Source organism: Symphalangus syndactylus, chromosome 5 (assembly GCF_028878055.3).
Source record: "Symphalangus syndactylus isolate Jambi chromosome 5, NHGRI_mSymSyn1-v2.1_pri, whole genome shotgun sequence".
Classification (NCBI taxonomy): domain Eukaryota; kingdom Metazoa; phylum Chordata; class Mammalia; order Primates; family Hylobatidae; genus Symphalangus; species Symphalangus syndactylus.
The window spans coordinates 136,947,234-136,959,763 of record NC_072427.2 but is presented as its reverse complement, the minus strand read 5'-3'; the positions used below and the strand labels follow the sequence as shown (position 1 = coordinate 136,959,763).

Sequence of the window (12,530 nt, the reverse complement as noted above, 5' to 3'; positions counted from 1 at the left end):
CACCACACCTGGCTAATTTTTTGTATTTTTAGTACAGACGGGTTTCACCATGTTAGCCGTGATAGTCTCGAACTCTTGACCTCGTGATCCACCTGCCTCAGCCTACCAAAGTGCTAGGATTACAGGCATGAGCCACCACACCTGGCTTGCTGCTTTGTTATATATATGTAGCATTACTTGAATTTTTAAATGTTTAAATCTAGTACATTTAAGGCTGGGCACGGTGGCTCACGCCTGTAATCCCAGCACTTTGGGATGCCGAGGCGGGTAGATCACGAGGTCAGGAGTTCGAGACCAGCCTGGCTATGATGGTGAAACCCCGTCTCTACTAAAAATACAAAAATTAGCCAGGCGTGGTGGCAGGCGCCTGCAATCCCAGCTACTCAGGAGGCTGAGACGGGGAACTGCTTGAACGCGGGAGGCGGACGTTGCATTTAGCCAAGATTGCGCCACTGCACTCCAGCCTGGGCGACAGAGCAAGACCAAAAAAAAAAAAAAAATCTAGTACATTTAGTACTGGATTCATTGCTATAAAAATCAAATTCTGATTTTTAAATAACTCCTAATAAGGGTATTTTACCTATAGATATCAGAGAAAAAAAGGTTTTTGCATTCAATGAAGTTCCACATGGTTTTGGTCTTATTGGATAACAGGAATTTTAATACCAAATTTCTTTTGTCAGTTAGTACTTAATTCCATTGAATAGTTTCTTTCCTTGTATAATTTGATGTAACTCTCCATTAAGAATGAAATAGTCCCCTCACTTTTATGGGCTTTTATTATTTAAACTGGAAATTTGAAACACCATATTAACAAACAAGTTTTTTTTTTCTGATTGCCTATTTTTATTCGGGTTTATATTGAAATGTGCACTTTATGCGTTTATTTTCATCAGAGAATGTGTGCATGGTTATGATGTTTTTTAAGGAACGCCATTGGCATCCTCCTTCATATGTCTCCTGAGGAGGGAAAACCATAGCAATGTAGACTCTATGAAAAGTATCTTCCTTTAATTACCCTGGAAAGGGAGACAAACACCAGCTTCCCCCATTTTCAGAGTGCTGTCATGCAGTTTTAGTTATTTATGTAAAAGAAACCTGTCACTCAAAGTTGATTTAAACCTGGTAAATTGCTCTTCCTTCCATCAGTAGTTTATAGGAGCTGTGTGCTTTAGCTTTCTCTTTTTATCTAAGCTTCCAGAAAACTCAGAACTAGATGTCTGCTTAAAAGTTCAGCATAGCCCAGGTGTTCCAGTAGTTACCTACATAATTCATTATTTGGTTTATAAAATACATAAGATTAGAAAAGGAATTAGGTAGACTAATGAATTTCTATTTTATCTCCAGTAGACATGTCATTTTAGTGTTATACAGTTTGATGGAAATATATATATACCATTTTATGTACACATTGATTTAGTCACCTTAAAATCCTTCACAACCAAATTATTATTAAATGAAATAATAGTTTCATAGAAACTTTAAAGTATCAGGCCTTTCATTTACTCTTCTGATTATAGTAAATGATTAAAACTCTGGTAATAAATAGGAAAAAAACATAATACCAAGCACAAGCAATCTGTGTTGCTATTTATCAATTCCTTGGTATCTTTTCTTTTTATAAAAAAAAAAAAAGGTAGGGGTGGGGGCATTTGTTCATTTTATGCTGACTTTAGTAGAGCATAATCATCAAGTTGAGCTTGTAAATATGACCTGTTTTCTTTAGCCCTGAACACTCTAGAATAACAGAGTGCTTTAAAAAAAAAATTAACTTCGTAGGCACTAAATTAAACTTTTAATTTAAATTTAATTTTAAAAAAAAGAGAGTGAGAGAGACAAGGTCTTGCTCTGTTGCCCAGGCTGGAGTGCAGTGGTAATCATAGCTCACTGCAGCCTGAAACTCCTGGGCTCAAACATTCCTCCTGCTTCAGCCTCCCAAGTAGCTATTTTAAAAATTAGGTGGGTGTGGTGGCGTGCACCTTTAGTCCCAGCTACTTGAGAGGCTGAGGTAAGAGGACTGCATGAACTTGGGAGGTTGAGGCTGCAGAGAGTTGTGTTCACATCACTGCATTATGGCCTGAGGGATAGAGTGTTTAATACCATACTTTTTTGCCCAGACCTGAGTGCATTGGCGCTATCTCAGCTCACTGCAGCCTCTGCCTCTTGGGGTCAAGCGATTCTCATGCCGCAGCCACCAGAGTAGCTGGGATTACAGGCGTGCGCCCCTATGCCTGGCTAATTTCTGTATTTTTAGTAGAGACAGGGTTTCGCCATGTTGTCCAGGCTGGTCTCGAACTCCCGGCCTCAAGTGATCCACCCTCCTTGGCCTCCCAAAGTGCTGAGATTACAGGCATACTATCATATTTTTTAATGTACCGTTTCTATGTTTAGATATATTTAGATATGCAAATACTTAACATTATACTGCAGTGGCCTATAGTATTCAATACAGTAACATGCCATACCTGTTTTATCCTAGGAGCAACAAGCTCTACTATATAGCCTAGGTTTATATATAAATATATTTTCTATTTTTATAGTAGGCAGTACCAACTAGGTTTGTGTATATACACTTTATGATGTTCACACAACTAAAATCACCTAATATATTTTAGAATGTATCACCATAGTTGGGGTTGAGTATGATGAAACAAACAAACAAAATGTATTACCATAGTTAAGTGACATGTGACTGTATGGGTAGGCACGAAGTTAAACTTTTAATTTAAATAATTGACCAAATACTAATATAATGATGACATATACTGAACGTCCTGCATTTCATAATAATTGTAAATAACATTTATCAAGTGCTTATTATTTTCTACAGCTCCATTATAAAGTAAGTTCCATGAGGGCAAGGATTTTTTATGTTTTTCTCACTGCTTTAAGATATATTTTAATTTATAAATTAGGCACAGTGGGACAGGCATGCTGACTCATTCCTGTAATCCCAGCAGTTTGGGAAACCAAAGTAGGAGGATCACTTGAGCCCAGGAGTTTGAGGCCAGACTGGGCAACCCAGCAAGAACCCATCTATCTCTGTTTTTTAAAAAATTAGGCCCAGTAAAAGATTAACTACAGTAACTAATAAAAGTGTAACAGCACCCCAGCATCACTAGTCTTGTACTTTGGGGGGTGGGGTGGGGTCATTATTAAGTAAAGTAAAGGTTGTTTGAACACAGAAACGGCAATACCTCAACAGTTAATCTGAGAACTAAGTAACTAACGGGGCAGGTAGCATCGACAGTTTAGAGACACTGGACAAAGGGATGATTCACATCATAGATGGGATAGAGCAGGATGGAGAGAGATTTCATCACACTACTCAGAACAGCTTACAATTTAAAACTTATGAATTGTTTATTTCTGGGATCTTCCGTTTAGTATTTTTGGACGGCAGTTGACTGAGGGTAACTGAAACCATAGAAAGCAAAACCACAGATAAGAGAGGACTACTGTATATAAATATATGTCTATATGGATCTTATATTTATGAAAATATTTGTGTGTATATACATGTATATGTTGACTAAATGAAGGAATAACCTGTGACATAGCTGCCTTTATTCAGTTGAGACACAGAGAGGTAAAGTAAGTTGCCAAAGATCACCTAGCTATTAAATGGAGGAGCTGGGATTCAAACCTCTGTAGTCTGATTTAAGAAACTGTGCTCTCAACTGCCATTGTTTTCTGCTACCTCTGTTGTGTTTAGAGAAATACAGGAACACAAATAGTAAATACTGCTTTTCTTATTCAGTGGAGTCAGTTATTTTAAGGGTTATGATAGCCTAGTGCAGGGCTTCCCACTTTCAGCACTGCTGACGTTTCTGGAGGTTTATTTGGACATGGAGGGCTCTGCTCTGCGTTATAAAATGTTTAGCAGCACCCTGGCCTCTACCCACTAGACACCAGTAACATTTCCCCAGTTATGACATTCAAAATGTTACCAGGGATTGCCAAATGCTCCCCTGGAGGCAAAATCACCCAATTGAGAACCACTTGTCTAGACCTATACATTAAAAGTCTGGAAGTAAGAGTAGGTAAACACTGGCATTGTATTTAGAAAAGTTTGGACTTCCTGCTAGGCCACAGTGACTACAGAGACAACGTGGGAATTAGTTTGTTCTGTGACCATAGGTATGTCTTATATCAAGACCTGAATTTGGCCGGGCGCAGAGGCTCATACCTGTAATCCCAGCACTTTGGGAGGCCAAGGCGGGTGGATCACCTGAGGACAGGAGTTTGAGACCAGCCTGACCAACATGGTGAAACCCCTCTCTACTAAAACTACAAAATTAGCTAGGCGTGGTGGTGCATGCCTGTAGTCTCAAATACTTGGGAGGCTGAGGCAGGAGAATCGCTTGAACCTGGGAGGCGGAACTTGCAGTGAGCTGAGATCGTGCCATTGCACTCCAGCCTGGGCAACAAGAGTGAAACTCCGTCTCAAAAAATAAAGATAATAAAATAAAAAAAAAATAAAGACGTGAATTTTATCCTTTTTATAAGGATTCTTCTAGAAATACAATTTTTTAATACTTTTTTTATTTTCAGTTTTTATTAAGCATAAAATATCTGGCAAGAATTTTTTAAGTGACACCTTGTTTCAGTGTCTGTTAAAATTCTAATGCATTTTTAATAGGATAGTGATATGTTAGTTTGTAATTTAGTAGTGCAATATGTTTTGCGAAAATATAGCATGTGTGTCCCTAAAAATCACCTCATCGTGCAAAATCTGGAAACAAAAAACGCAGGGCTTGGGGGGAAAATGGATTTAGGAGCACACCACTCAAAAACTTCATTAGTGACACATAGGAATAAAGATAGAAACCGAATAAAAATGGTAGCATAATAAATATGACATTTGGCCTTGAAAAAGACCCGCAGTTTGCTTGTGAAAGTCTGGGTGTTGAAAGGGTTTCAGCATGTGAATTATTGGGAAGTGTTGGGAGGAAGGTTATCTGAAATTGCGTTGAAAGCTGTAGGCCTGGTGCGGTGGCTGCCACCTGTAATCCCAGCACTTTGGGAAGCCAAGGCTGGTGGATCACTTGAGGCCAGGAGTTCAAGACCAGCCTGGCCAACATGGCAAAACCCTATCTCTACTAAAAATGGAAAAAATTAGCCAGGCATGGTGACACATGCTCGTAATCCCAGCTACCTTGGGAGGCTGAGGCAGGAGGATCATTTGAACCCAGGAGGCGAAGGTTGCAGTGCTCTGAGATTGTGCCACTTTACCGTAGCCTGGACTGGGCAACAGAGCAAAACTCTGTCTCAAAAAAAAAAAAAAAGAAAAGAAAAGAAAAAAAGTTGTATCACCAGATGTGGATAGGTGTGTTTCATAAAACAGGTAATGAACTGAAGTAGCTGGTACATGTTTGAGGTGTGTGCAGATATACATTTTGTGTATTCCTATGTGGCTGGGTTTTCTTGGGTGCAGTTTTTTGCATCCATCTAGAGTCTCTCACAGATAAAATCATGCATAAGCAAGTGCCAAGTTGGGTTATGCTCAAATTGTTCCTTTAACATACAAATCATGTTGAAACAGTTCCAGCAAGCGTTATAGCAGAACTGATGATTCTCTTGATCTGAATTTTGAGGCCCATCAAAAAAAAAAAACAAAAAAAAAAACAAAACTTGTGAAATGCGGAAAAGAATGTCAGATCTAAGATGAAAACATAGAATTTGTAATAATACAGGAGACAAGCTTTGGTAGAATTGAGAAAAGGCTAGAATCATTGTCTTCCCTTCCCTGCCCTTCCTGTGGTCCTGAGCAGTCACTCCTCCGTTGTGCCAAGGACAATGGTCAGGACCTAACAGTGAGCCACCTACCTCCCAGGGTGTCAAGTGCTGTATCTTTGTTTGTTTGTTTGTTTTTGAGGCGGAGTCTTGCTCTGTCACCCAGGCTGGAGTGCAGTGGCACGATCTTGGCTCACTGCACGCTCCGCCTCCCAGGTTCATGCCATTCTCCTGCCTCAGCCTCCCCAGCAGCTGGGACTACAGGCGCACGCCGCCATGCCCAGCTAATTTTTTTGTATTTTTAGTAGAGACGGGGTTTCACCGTTAGCCAGGATGGTCTCGATCTCCTGACCTCGTGATCTGCCCGCCTTGGCCTCCCAAAGTGCTGGGATTACAGGCATGAGCCACCGCGCCCGGCCAAGTGCTGTATCTATTAAAATTTTTCTAAATATTAGCAGATGGCTCTATGTGCTTCTTAGACCACTTGATTTAAGGAATAATAGAAACACTGTGTTTCATTAATGATTCTACTCTTACAATAGTCAATATGGAATTTTTTTAAAACTTTATATCTTTATATTAATACCGTTTCAATTTTATTTAATGGATAAAGTTTCAGGGTATTGAGTTACCCAAAAAAATATGAAAATTAGTATTTGGAAAAAGAATTTAAGCATATGAAATTTACCTGGAAGTTTGCAGGTTGTGGTTATAGACTTCTCACCATACAGAGCACATGTACTAATATTTTAAGATTAACAAAAGAAAACTAATATTCAATACAGACCTTACAAGGTAAATTTTCTAATGTCAGGCATGTCAATGATAGGTCTCTGTTACAGATTATTGTATATGACCTAATGAAAATTATTATAGACTATGTAATATATCAGTATATATTGCATGTTATTTTGAGCATCTAGTATTTTTGGCTTAAATAAATAGGGTTTGTTTCCTTCTTTCATTCAAGAAAACAGTTGAAGACCTAATCTTATCACTCAACCTAGAAAGAATACTATTTCTTAGGCAAACATCTTTTTCTCCAAAAATAGTCATTACTTAATTCAAAGCAATTTTTTTCAGTAAACGTAACAGATTTTTCTGTTTTTGTTGTCGTTTCCACATTTCATTTACTTAAGATTTTTGCTTCTCCTTCAGATTTCATTTTTTTTCTACAACATACCTTCCTCAAGTGTCAAAAAATTAATCTCATTACATTATCTATGTAAAGGTTATTTTGTAAAACAGAAACACTGTAAATTATTCCTGTTTCAGAACCTTCTATTTTTTTAAGGTACTGGTGCCCATACAGTAGTACTGTTAGGTTTTCTTTCCGTTTATGAATTTGGCATTAGTACTCTGTAATGCACCCATGTTGGACCATAAAACAGTAGAGGTAGGTAGACACTCATACTTACTTTTCATGACCCACCTATGAAGTATAAAATACAGTAATCATTATATTTTACAATGCAGTGTAAAGAGCCAAACAGCCAAATCAACTTACCTTTTTTTTTTTTTTTTTTTTTTTGAGACAGAGTCTTGCTCTGTTGCCCAGACTGGAGTGCAATGGCACAATCTCAACTCACTGCAACCTCCATCACCCAGGTTCAAGCAATTCTCCTGCCTCAGCCTCCCGAGTAGCTGGGATTACAGGCACACACCACCACACCTGGCTAATTTTTGTATTTTTAGTAGAGATGGGGTTTCACCATGTTGGTCAGGCTGGTCTTGAATGCCTGACCTCAAGTGATCCACCTTCCTTGGCGCTCCAAAGTGCTGGGATTATAGGCATGAGCCACGGCACCTGGCCTACAACTTACCTTTGTTTATGAAATAATGAAAAAGGATTGAGGCCAGACTGAGAAGGGATGCATTTAACTTTTTTGTAAAAATATAAGTAACGTTTACACACATACACACTCCCAATAGATAGTAGGGAAGATATATTTAGGAATCTCAAAAGGCTGGTGGCCAGGCACCGTGTCTCACGCCTGTAATCCCAGCACTTTGGGGGAGGCCAAGGCGGGTGGATCACCTGAGGTCAGGAGTTCAGGATCACCCTGACCAACATGGTGAAACCCCGTCTCTGCTAAAAATACAAGAAATTAGCTGGGCATGATGGTGGGCGTCTATAATCCGAGCTACTCGGCAGGCTGAGGCAGGAGAATTGCTTGAACCCAGAAGGCGGAGGTTGTAGTGAGCCGAGATCGTGCCATTGCACTCCAACCTGGGCGACAAGAATAAAACTCCGTCTCAAAAACAAAAACAAAAACAAGAAAAGGCTGAGAGTTTGAATTTCATTTCCTTTGTAGACTAACTTTAATGTTACAATAAATAAATGGGCATTTTAAATACCTACATGTTCTGTTTTTCTTTTATTCTTTTTTCAGCCATAATGAAAGGAAAGTGACCTGCAAACATCCAGTCACAGGACAACCATCACAGGACAATTGTATTTTTGTAGTGAATGAACAGTAAGTAAAGAGTTTCATGGAATGCCTGCGTTCAAAATTGGGTTAGCACTGAAATTGCTGTTATTTATATTTCAATTTAACAGCTTTCTTATCTGGACATTTGTAGTCAAGTATAATAACAGAATGCCAGCTGTTCACAATGTGTCATATAGAAACCTGACTTAAACATTTTTTTCATGAAGAATGTAATTTCAGAAGCTGTTTTTATAGTACCTCAAACACAGTAAGCTCAAGAACCCGGGATGCAAGCTTAGAGAAACTGTGTAAATGGTTAGATTATTAAACTAATTTGAGCTCAGTTTTCTCATCCTTAAATCAGATAGTGGTAATTACTATTTCACAAGAGTTTTATAAGCATCAAAGAATGTATTATACTGTAAAGCTATTCACAGAGTTAGTTACTGAAATTGTTATTGTTTTTAAAATTAGAATAATCTTATAATTCATTTTTAATTTTTCAGCTAGATGACCAAGTAGAATATCTGCAATAATGCCTATTATAAATAAACATGATAGGCCAGGCGCGGTGGCTCACACCTGTAATCCTAGCACTTTGGGAGGCCAAGGTGGGCGAATCACCTGAGGTCAGGCATTCAAGACCAGCCTGGCCAACATGGTGAAACCCTGACTGTACTAAAAAAATAGAAAAATTAGCCGGGCGTGGTGGCGCGTGCCAGTAGTCCCAGCTACTGAGGAGTCTGAGGCAGGAAAATCACTTGAACCTGGGAGGCAGATTCTGCAGTGAACCAAGATTGCGCCACTGCACTGCAGCCTGACCAACAGAGTGAGACTCTTGTCTTAAAAAATAATAATAAATAAACATGATAATAATGTATTTTTGGCTTAGGAAAAGTGTTAGCTGTATTTAAAGTTGTTGTAAGTATTAAGGCCTGACTCTAGAGTAACTAGGATCCAAGTACTGTGAAAAAGTAGGACACTCGCGTTGTTAACTGTAGAGAAGTGTAATTATAAAGCGGGTTACATACACAGCCAGTTCTAGCATTTTGACATGTATTTTCAGGACTGTTGCAACCATGACATCTGAAGAAAAGAAGGAACGACCAATAAGTATGATAAATGAAGCTTCTAACTATAACGTGACTTCAGATTATGCAGTGCATCCAATGAGCCCTGTAGGCAGAGTAAGTTATTTTGCTTTATATTAATTATTGATAAGGAGTAAACAGTATCTATACCGTTACCCATAATGGACTTAAAAGTATAGAATAATAATTACATTTTTGTTATTACATGAATTTGGCGGTAATTGATACAAGAAGCAATAGCCTGAAATACAAAGTAATAAGATTGTAATTCAGTGACTTAAATTTTTTAATTTGGAATAATTTTAGAAATATATTGATATGGCAGGGTGCGGTGGCTCACGCCTGTAATCCCAGCACTTTGGGAGGCCAAGGTGGGTGGATCATGAGGTCAGGAGATCGAGACTATCCTGGCTAACACGGTGAAACCCCGTCTCTACTAAAAATACAAAAAATTAGCCGGGCGTGGTAGCGGGCGCCTGTAGTCCCAGCTACTTGGGAGACTGAGGCAGGAGAATGTTGTGAACCCAGGAGGCAGAGCTTGCAGTGAGCTGAGATTGTGCCACTGCACTCCAGCCTGGGCGACAGAGTGAGACTCCGTCTCAAAAAAAAAAAAAAAAAAAGAAATATATTGATATTTGTGAGAGAGAATGGACACACTTAAGTTTTAAAGGTGATTATTAATGTAATAGCCTAGAAATCAAATGATCTGACTATAAGAATGCTTAGATTGAGAAAACATTTTTCAACAAAACTATTGTAATAGTAAATTATGTTTATTGTAAGGAAATCGATAATTATAAGATAAGTATAATAATAGTATTTTAAATGCCAGTTAAGGTTTTTGAAATAAAATTTTGTTAGGAGATTATAAATGAATGTAAATTTTCAAATAATATAAATAATTTCTGATTATTAGGTAACATAAATCCAACAGGCTGAGCATAATGCTTTATGAGTATATTTTAATTAAAATCTGGAGAAATTGATGAATGGATTGAGAGCCACTAGGTCATTGTCTTGAAAAAAAGTTGAATCTGTTCCTCATACTTTACACCAAAAATGTTCTAGATGGATCAGTTGTTGAAATGTTAAAAACAAAACTATAAAAGCACTAGAAAAAAACAATGGAAGATTTGGAAAAAAAAAAAAAAAAGCTCAGAATGCAGATGGGCTTTCTAAATATGACATAAAACTCAGAAGTAACAATATAAGAGAATGAGAAATTCAACCACATGTAATTATTATCCATGCAGAGTGTCTGTAATTCATATAACAATTAAAGAAATTTATAATAATTTATAATTTCCTTATCATTAAAGAAGTGCTGTGAATCAATAAGAAAAGGGCTTATGAGCCAGTTTGGAAATGGAAAAATTATATGAAATCAGTTTTCAGGAAAGAAAATGGAATTTACTCTTAAATATATGAAAAAAGATGCTCAGCCTCATCCATAATATGAAAAATACTAATTAAAACCAGAAAAAGACACCATTTTCACCTACAGATTTCCAACAGTCAGAAAGTTTCATAACACAGCACATTAATGACAGTATGGGTAAATAGGCATTCGGTTTATATAGTGAGCTCCAAGAAATAATGGAACAGAAGAGTGGATATTAAAATATGCAGTCATTTCAGAAAAATACTCATTAATCATGAGAACAATTATTTTAGATAGATAGACACACACATACAGTGATATTGGTTGCCACACAGTTGCGAGTGGGGCTAGCTGGGTGCTGGAGCCCAAGAGTGAGTATTGATCTTTGTGTATCTTTTTGTGTCATTTAAGTTTTATGCTGTTTTTAAGCATTACCTGTTTGAAAGTAAATTAAAATCTATCAAGAAAACATGCTTTAGGAAAAATTTTGTTGATATTGGGCCTTAAAATTTTCTTACATACTAATAAAAGCTTCCCAAAACAAAATTCTAATGAAGTATGCTAGATTTCCAAAGATTCTGAACAAGTAGAAAAGAGGTAATTTTATGTTACTTTATAGCTTCATTGTTTTCATGTTTGTTGGTAACCACTATGATTCCTGCCAAAATAAATCTTCATGGTAACCATAGCAGTATTTTTAAAAACTGTATATCCTTATGTGTATTTTGAAGAATCCAGTAAACCCCATCTGTCTAGTTTAAGTTCAGAGTTGTCCATAAAAAAGAAAACACTACATCACATTACGCAGATCCTTCCCGTCTTGTTTTGACTTGATGTGATATATTTGTTTATATTTAATATCTGTTTATTTCTCCTCAGACTGAGTGATATTAACTTTCTTTAATTGAACCTGCACTATTAAATGCAGATATAAAGGGAAAAGTTCTGTTGTTTGGTTTATTCTTAAAGATTTGTTAACAGTTTTTACTCAAGATCTATTCATTTTATATAGCAGGTAGGACAAAATATTGCCACATACTCTGTGTTTCTAAAAATTGTATATCCTATCCAGATTTTAAAGGAAAGGTTGTAAAACTTGTGATACCCTGGGGGAAAAATTTTTGGTGCGGAATTCTTACACTTCAGAAGACTAACCCAGCAAAAGTAGAATTTTAATAATTTTTCTGAAAAGATTTAAGTCCTGCAAGTCTTGGGAAAATCTGAAAAGAGATTAAATTTTAAGAGGAAAATAAGCTCAAATCTCTAGGCATTAATACCACATTTTCTGTCATGCTCTTTTTCTATTTAGACTTCACGAGCTTCAAAAAAAGTTCATAATTTTGGAAAGAGGTCAAATTCAATTAAAAGGAATCCTAATGCACCGGTTGTCAGACGAGGTTGGCTTTATAAACAGGTATTTTTTTTTTTTCTATTTGATATGAAACAAAAGACAGAAGGAACCTTTTAAACTGAATGTACCTAAGACAATTCTATAAAATCATAAAATTAAGAAGGAACTATGGAGAAGCCACCCAGGTTTTTTGACTACTTGTTACCCTTGAAGAATATCAAGGGAACAGTGAAGACAGAAAAAGGAGTGGACATTACTTACAACAGAGACTGTGTGCTATGGGTATTTCTAGATTTAAAATTAAATATATGCTGTATGAAAATGTTAGAAATAGCATGGTAAAAGTATCCAGAAATGTCAAAATTGAAATAAACAACTAAATATTAATACAAGGGTATTCATTTTTCTATTGATATAAAAATTATTAGAGAAATATACAGTTGTATATTTCCCACCTTTATTTATACAGAAATTTTACAATAATTTCAGATTTTTCTGAGTTTTTTGAGATTTTTGATTCTATAATATGAGGTTATTCT

General features: G+C 36.8%; 1 protein-coding gene across 49 annotated transcripts in view; it reads left to right on the top strand.

Moving 5' to 3' along the window:
* PLEKHA5 (pleckstrin homology domain containing A5) overlaps window positions 1-12,530 on the top strand; it is a 253,151-nt gene that overhangs the window by 114,418 nt on the left and 126,203 nt on the right. For 48 of the 49 annotated variants that reach the window (XR_008658014.2, XR_008658013.2, XM_055280463.2 and 45 more), the window contains 3 exons: window positions 8,130-8,213; window positions 9,235-9,355; window positions 11,950-12,054. Coding sequence is in view for 47 of the 49 variants with exons in the window: in XM_055280463.2 (XP_055136438.2) it covers window positions 8,130-8,213; window positions 9,235-9,355; window positions 11,950-12,054 (310 nt within the window). In the remaining 2 variants the exon portion in view is untranslated. Of the gene's footprint in view, window positions 1-1,627; window positions 5,348-8,129; window positions 8,214-9,234; window positions 9,356-11,949; window positions 12,055-12,530 lie in introns of those variants that run through there. The other variant, XM_055280479.2, reaches the window with a different exon arrangement.